This window comes from Gigantopelta aegis, chromosome 8, assembly GCF_016097555.1.
Source record: "Gigantopelta aegis isolate Gae_Host chromosome 8, Gae_host_genome, whole genome shotgun sequence".
NCBI lineage: Eukaryota > Metazoa > Mollusca > Gastropoda > Neomphalida > Peltospiridae > Gigantopelta > Gigantopelta aegis.
The window spans coordinates 58,983,664-58,992,301 of NC_054706.1; the positions used below are offsets into that span (position 1 = coordinate 58,983,664).

The 8,638-nt window shown below is 38.0% G+C and overlaps 1 protein-coding gene across 1 annotated transcript in view; it reads right to left on the reverse strand.

Annotated features, from left to right (window-relative positions):
* LOC121380253 (broad substrate specificity ATP-binding cassette transporter ABCG2-like) overlaps window positions 1-8,638 on the reverse strand; it is a 32,115-nt gene extending 23,477 nt beyond the window's left edge. The window contains exons 1-4 of the mRNA XM_041509091.1: window positions 7,814-8,638; window positions 4,909-4,968; window positions 3,399-3,513; window positions 2,143-2,295 (exon numbers count right to left, since the gene is read on the reverse strand). Coding sequence (XP_041365025.1) covers window positions 2,143-2,295; window positions 3,399-3,513; window positions 4,909-4,968; window positions 7,814-8,085 — 600 coding nt within the window. The 5' untranslated portion in view covers window positions 8,086-8,638. The remainder of the gene's footprint in view (window positions 1-2,142; window positions 2,296-3,398; window positions 3,514-4,908; window positions 4,969-7,813) is intronic.

Below are 8,638 nucleotides of genomic sequence, written 5' to 3' on the forward strand. Positions count from 1 at the left end.
ATCAGAATACTAACTTTCAAAATTATTTCAAGCAATTGGGACATGGGGATTCCCATGGTATTTATCGATATAAAACCTGCTTTTTCACTCCATTTGATAAAAATGTGATCTAAGTGTGTTACAGGTTTGTAGATTAACCAAATTATAATTTATTTTCGCTGGATGGAACTAGGGTGTGCGGCTTTAACTGACTGATTATTCAGCTACTTGCATTCAGTAAATTTTACTTAAATGATAAATAGGTTTGTGCATATTGTGCCACTCATTAAATTTGCAACTTGTGAATTTTAAAAACAGTTGGGGGATTTTATTTTAAACTGGCAAAAAACAATTCATGTAATGACAAGTCTTCTAGAATTATTATAAACTTCACTAGCTATGGGATCAATGATTTAAAAAAAATTTCAGCCACGATTAAAAATTCACACACCCTACTTTACTTTAAGTTAATACAATTTTACTAAATAATAGTAATAATCGGATATGTCACCTAAAGAGAGAGATTGAGCTTAAAAACACAATCGACTTAACTGCAACACTTGACCTTTTTTTTTTTTTCACTAGCCATCGGGCATGGCAATAGTAGTTATTTACTAGCCCAACATTGAATATCACTAGCCATGGGAGTGGGGATACCATAATCTAGAAGCCCTAGTAATAATTGATATTTTGTAAAAAAATAACTGGGTTTTGCCATTTTTGTACTTTTAACAATTTGGCGTCTGCTCACCCAGACCTAGCCCTGGGAAGCCTGATACTGTTTGTTTTGTTTGAGGAATGAATTAGAACGTGATTATTTTCTCCTTGATCGAAGTACATTAAAGAATGGTAATAAAAAGAAAAAAGAAAGAAATGTTTTATTTAACAGCGCACTCAACACATTTTTTTTACGGTTATATGGCATCAGAACACACAGATTTTGAGAGGAAACCCACTGTCGCCACTACATGGGCTACTCTTTCCGATTAGCAGCAAGGGATCTTTTATTTGCGCTTCCCATAGGCAGGATAGCACAAACCATGGCCTTTGTTGAACCAGTTATGGATCACTGGTCGGTGCAAGTGGTTTACACCTACCCATTGAGCCTTGCGGAGCACTCACGGTTTGGAGTCGGTATCTGGATTAAAAATCCCATGCCTCGACTGGGATCCGAACCCAGTACCTACCAGCCTGTTGACCGATGGCCTAACCACGACACCACTGAGGCCGGTCTAAAGAATGGTAATATGCCATATGGCCAGTAGAGGGTGTTTTATGTGTACTATGCAAGGAGCTGTCAAATGCATTTATACTCCTGTTATGGACAGAACTCTCTGGAGAAGTCAGATGCTGTGCCCATGACAGGCATGCTTGAACAGTTCTTTGATGATGGAAGCATGCCAAAAACTACCCACACATTTATACCATATCAGTTTGCAGTGCACGTGTTTCACACTTGTTAAAGTGTCTATTCAATAATAAAGATTATATTTTTGTATTTATAGATTTTGATGGAGCTGCATGGCAACCTGTGAGAGTATGCATGAGATGGGCAGTGATGATACTGTGTGGAGGAATGCTATCTACAGGGTTTTGTGTAAACCATGAGTGTTCGTGATGGAGACGGCCCATTATAATGTGTCACAGGCACCTGATGTGTATGCATCTCGGATGTTGCTCCGCACAGTATGCCAATTAACTGTTGTTGTGTTTTATGTACGAAGGTGGTGAAGGAGAACAGCAGTTTACACGAGTATGCACCATTTAGCTTATGTGACGTTGAAGGTTTCTTTTCTGATAAGAGGCGAGGTGTAGTCCAGTGGTACAGTACTCGCTTGATGCTTGGTCAGTTAGGGATCAATCCCCGTCAGTCGGCCCATTGCACTATTTCTCGCTCCAGCCAGTGAACCACGATTGGTATATCAAAGGCCATGGTATGTACTAATCTGTCTGTGGGATGGTACATATAAAAGATCCCTTGCTACAAATCAAAAAGAGTAGCCCATGAAGTGGCGACAGCAGGTTTCCTCTTTCAATATCTGTGTGGTTCTTAACTATATGTCTGACGTCATATAACCGTAAATACAGTGTGTTGGGTGCGTCGTTAAATAAAACATTTCTTTCTTTCTTTCTACCTGGAATGAGAAAACTACTGTGTCTCACCCGAGTGTCGGCACATTCTGTGAGTGACAGTTCCTGTATGACCAGCTCAACTCTGGTGATTCTCTCCTTCATCGATACGTTCTCCGGGAGTCGGAGAGCGGCGGAAAAATGAAGGTTTTCCCTCACAGACAGGGTTCCCATGATGACATCATCCTGAAGTATAATAGAAATTTGCAACATTTAACAAATCGGGTAAGTTTAATCGTAGAAATATTTTATTAGTCGGAAACATCTTACAATGCAGCAAACTCAGGAATGTCCCTTTAACAAATCGGATTGACATCTGATTATTTAAAATACAGGTTAATTTTCAGAAAATTGTGAGAATGATAGTTCTATTCACACAGTAGGACTACTCAGTTTCAGAGACCATTAAATAATTTTAAAACATTAAACAGTAATTGCTAATCACTTTTCAGTGGACTAGAAACATCGCTAATTAAGATTTATATCAAAATATATCAATATACGAGTTCTTGTATATATGGGCTTATGGCCTTACATACAATAAAAGAATTGAATCAAGATTTCAAAAACAAAATGTTCTCTGCTATTAAGTGTGTGATAAAAATGCAAATGTTACATTGGCTTCACAGCAATAGAGAAGAAACCCGTTTCAGATACAACATTTCTCTTATTATCGATAAGCAGTCAGAGATCGTTTTGGATACAACATTATTCTTAGTATCAATATGAAGTATGATTTTTTTTAAATTATTTCCGTGCTTATATCCGATTAAGGTTCAAGCATGCTGCCCTGGGTGCACATCTCAGCTATCTGGGCCGTCTCTCCAGGACAGATGGTTAGTTGTTAGTTGTTAGTGAGAGAGAAGAGGGTGTATTGGTCTTACACCTACCCACCGAGTCGTTAAAACTCACTCCGATAGCTGAGGTGTGTGCTCAGGACGGCGTGCTTGAACCTAAATTGGACGTTTTAAGCACAAAAGTAAGTTGAAATGAATATATTTGATTTGTTTTCCTCTGCTTGTTTTTTGCTGTGGACATCTTCTTAATTACAAGGGTTGCCATAGGTAAAAATGTATCGAGTGTGTTGCTAAATAAAACGTTTCACAGCTAGCTCTGGGTCAGCAGAAAATTTTGCCAAATTAGATATAAAATTTCAAAAAATGCAGAAACCCAGTTATTTTCTAATAAAATATCACGTATTTCATGAAATTATTTCGCCAAATGAAGATTGGCGAATTTGGCGAGTGACAGAGCTAGCCCTGTACGGTTTCTTTCGTTCTGTGAATTACCTGAACAACATACCCGACCATACACTTGAAGTTGGATGGCGGCAACGTCCCATCAATCAGGACTTGGCCAGAGATACCCGATGGATCTTTCCGTCCCGCCAGGATGTCAAGCAGGCTGAAAAGAAAATAGACTAATGTTAAAAGAGTCTTTCCCCGAGTTTGTTGCCACAACAACATAAATTAATTCAATATCCTTCATATGAATTTTATCATTTAAAGCCATCCTATTATTATTCCTATTCTCAGGGGCGATAAAGTATATTTATACATGTATGTAAAAATATATAAAAACATTAATGCGCAAATATGAAAATTAATAGAATACAACTTTGTACAATTTAAATTTTAATTACTTTAGATTGCTATTCGTATTCATCAAACCTTGTTGCAGGGGACAATATTTCAAAATCTTAGGTAACCAGAAGTCAGTTCATGTGAGTTTTACCTAGGTAACCGATTGTTTGGTTATGTGAATATAGTTCTCATAACCGATGAGTTAAGCCTACCTAATCCTAAAACACTTGAACTATGGTTCTGTGTTACATTGCTGTTTCAAATGTATTATAAAAAAATAAACTGATTTTCACTTTCATTACTGATATATGGTACTTTTAATTTTAGAATATAATTGTTCACCATGTAACCGATTGGTGGTTCTTGTGATTTTAAAGTTGCGTAACTGACATGCAAACTGAACATTGGTTCTCATGAAATATTGTGCCCTGTTGTTGTGAAAAAAAACTGAGGGGAGTGATTATGGGGACCCAATTAAGATATTACTATGTTTACCCTAAAACACTTGAACTATGGATCGGTGTTACATTGGTGGTTCAAATGTATTTAAAAACATAAACTGATTTTCACTGTCATTACTGATATATGGTACTTTTAATTATAATAATAATAATTCACATATAACCGATTGGCGGTTCTCGGTATACCATACACTGGCATAGAAAGTGGTGGGGACAGCAGCCATGGCCTTTATATATTTTTACATGTACCGTATTTATATATATGTGTGTGTGTGTGTGTGTGCGTGTTCCCCCCACACCCACACACTTTTTGGAACCTTCCTACACCTGTGTCATATAAATTTGCATGCTATGGGGAACTAAAAACTACTCTCCTTCAACTATATGTAGTGTTAGAGGAGTGAAAGCTCCCCATAAATGTTAAGATCAGGGGGCAATTTCACAAAACACCTTAAGTTTATGTATGCGACTAGTAGTTATACCGGGCATACATTTACACATGTTTGGCATCTATTTCATGAAGAAAATTACATCATTAAGAAAAATTGGAGCATTCTAAGAACAAAAGAAAATGAAATATGTGTATTTTTAACTATATTTGTTGTACTATAACAGTGATCAGAATTGTGGTTTAGTCGTAGATCTACATTTACATGCAAAACTAGGCTTACGATATCTTGTGAAATTGGGCCCTGATTTCTATATAATATTATGGTATACATGTACATATAGTGTAACTGTAATTAGTCTCTTACGATGTTTTTCCACCGCCAGTCGGTCCAAGAATAGCATTCATGCCTGGCTTCAAGATTCCGCTGAAAAATTAAAAACAAATTACATTGAAATCTCTCAAGACCAGAATTCCCTCAAAACCGGACGTTTTACCGAGTCCCTTTTTAAAAATCAGTATAGAACTTCACCTCTCTAAACCGAATCCCTAATTAATACCAGACATTTGTCTTGGTACCAAGGGTGTCCAGTTTAGAGGGGTTTCACTGTAGATGTATGTAAATGTATTTGTAATTTAGTCACCTTTAGAAGGAAGGAAATGTTTTATTTAACGACGCACTCAACACATTTTATTTATGGGTATATGGCATCAGACATATGGTTAAGAACCACACAGATACTGAAAAAGGAAACCTGCTATGGCCACTTCATGGGCTACTCTTTTCGATTAGCAGCAAGGGATCTTTTATATGCACCATCCCACAGACAGGATAGTACATACCACGGTCTTTGTTACACCAGTTGTATCACCTTTAGAATTAAACATATCGATGAATAGCCGACAGGATTAGATCCATGAAATAATTTGCGAGGGGACTAGAGAGAAAAGGGCACATGAGCCAACTCGTCAAAATGGTATTCCCAGGGCTTCTAGAATTTATTTTTATTTCCTCAAGCCATGGGATCAGTAATTTTAAAAAATGTACTAGCCATGATTAAAAATGCACTATCCCTACTTTACTTTAAGTTAATACAATTTTACTAAATAATAGTAATAATCAGATATGTCACCTAAAGAGGGAGATAGAGCTACCATTAGGGGTTGGAGTGGGGTCAGTACATTCATATTTACAAAATAGACTTGACTGCAACATTTGACTCTTCTTCTTTTTTCACTAGCCATCGGGCATGGCAATTGTAGTTATTTACTTGTCCAACGTTGAATATTACTAGCCACAGGAGTGGGGCTACTATAATCTAAAAGCCCTGATTCCAATAAAAAAAACAGGGGCAGGACGCAGCCCAGTGGTAAAGCGTTCACTTGATGCGCGATCGGTCTGGGATCGATCCCCGTCGGTGAACCCATTGGGCTATTTATCGTTTCAGCCAGTGCTCCATAACTAGTGTAACAAAGGCCGTGGTATGTACTATCCTGTGTGGGATGGTGCATATAAAAGATCCCTTGCTGCTAATCAAAACGAGGGGCCCATGAATTGGCGACAGTGGGTTACCTCTCTCAATATCTGTGTGGTACTTAATCATATCTCTGACGCCATATAACCGTAAATAAAATGTGTTGAGTGTGTTGTAAAATAAAACATTTCCGTTCCAATGAAAACAATCATAATAATAAGCGGGGGAAAAAGGGGCACTTGAATATTTTTAGGGGGGAGACAGGAACCCTGGTCCCCTCCCTTGGATACACCTTATTTAATTTTATTTCAACTTACTTTCGGGCTTATATCCAATTAAGGTTCAAGCACGCTGTCCTGGGCACACACCTCAGCTATCTGGGCTGTCTGTCCAGGACAGTGGGTTAGTTGTTAGTTGGTTTGTGGTTAGTGAGAAAGAAGCGGGTATAGTGGCCTTACACCTACCCATTGAGCCCATGGAGCCGTTACGAGGCTACAAACCCTGTACCTATCAGCCTGTTGTCCAGTGGCTTAACCATGTCAATGTCATGACGCCACTGAGACCAGTTATATGTGTGGTGTCCCATCCTGACAGGCTTTAGATCTCACTAATTTAGGCACAGCAGTGTTTTTTGTCTGTTCTGAACATACCAAGGTCTTTTTAGTGCAGTAATGTTAATAATAGCTGGTAAAGAGTTGTACATATTCAGAAATGCATTTCAAGTTATTTTAATCTAATTACAGCTTGACATTCCATTTGTTTTGAGGTGAAATATTCTAAGTCAACATGATTATATACTTAATTTGGGCTTGCTTATTTTGAGCATGTACTTATTTTGGGAACACCCATTTATGGCCTGAGCTTTGATTTCAATGATTACACAGTGTATTTTGTTGTGTTTGTTTCTTTGTTTTAATGACAGCACCAGACTTACTGATTAATTAACCATTGGCTAATGGATGTAAATTAAAACATTGGATAATTCTGACCCGGTCTTCAGACAAAGGGGTGGAATGTAGCCGGGCCGGCTAGTGGTAAAGCACTTGCCTAATGCCAGGTCTAGGATTGATCCAGTCAGTGGCCTATTGGGCTATTTCTGGTATATCAAAGGCCGTGGTATGTACTACCCTGTCTGTGGAATGGTGCATATAAAAGATCCCTTGCTGCTAATCGAAAAAAGTAGCCCATGAAGTGGCGACAGCAGGTTTCCTCTCTCAATATCTGTGTGGTCCGTAACCATGTCTGACGCCATATAACCGTCAATAAAATGTGTTGAGTGCATCATTAAATAAAATATTTCTTTCCCTCAGAGGAAATCTGTTATGCTTTTCCAATCAGTAGCAATGGATTTTGTATATGCATTTTTCCACAGACAGGACAGAACATACCACGTACTATGATATACCAATGGTGGGACACTGCTTGGGGCAGGAAAAAAAATTTATTGGTCCACTGAAGAGGTTCGATCCTACGATCCATGCACCTCAGGCGAACGCTCTACCGACTGATCTAAATGTAAATTCCGCTCATATTTTGATGCGACAGACAGTCACTGCGGTAACATAAACATAAAATAAAGATGTCTGCACGTCAGAATAGACGTACAAAGTGCGTGGTTCAAAATATTATTAACTTGATGTGCGCCTTGCATACACGGTCGAGTAGAAAGCTTTTCTAGCAGTTTTACGTGCAAGCTAATCTAAAATTAAAACTCGCCCTTTTAACGGCCTTTATAATAAATTCGTTCGAGACAAAGAGATAATTATCCCTATACAATTAACATTATTATCGACTTACTGAATATCTTTTAAGATTTTCTTGCGTGTTTTTCTTCCACAGCATCTGATTCTGACGTCCACTTCGTAGGAAACGCCATGCACTGTCAAAACGGATCCCACCATATCAGAATTAGGAGCAGCATCCTTTGTCTTTACGTTATTACCACAATGCTGGGCGCTGTCCATTTCTAGGTGCACGTCCGTCTTTTCGCCCGTGCGTAAAAGGCTTGTTTCCATAACGGTGCATTCGTCGTTGATCATATTGCCGTTTCCCTTGAGTAGATCAGTCATGGCTTGTGAAAGTATTGATCGTTATAACGAACGGCATGAATCAGCTGACCAAAACAAAGAGATGTGGCCTATTCACCCTGCTCGCCATTGGTCAGCGCTTTCCCGTTAACTGGGACAGTAGCCAAGAAGGTCGCGTAGTCCTACGTAACGCAGCCGGTATTTTTCAACTTGTACCATACAACAATATTTTAAAACATTGGGTTCTTATTTTGGGGTTGGTGGGGGGTTTTGTGTGTGTGGTTTTTTTTTGGGGTTTTTTTTTTTGGGGGGGGGGGTTCCTTCTTTATTTGTTCACGTTACCATTATCAAGTATTATATATTGAAATTACTATTGTAGATAGATAAAATAAGAAAACTTAATTATTGTTTCATAATTTTCTACAATGTTTCATAACGTTCAACGCTGTAAAGTACTAACATACAATTTATTTCATATGTATTACTTAGTATATATATATATATATATATTTGTTTTGTTTTGTTTTATAAAGTTGTTTCATCTGAAAATACTTTAAATAGCAAAGCCGTATAATGCAGTTTCTCATTTACCTGG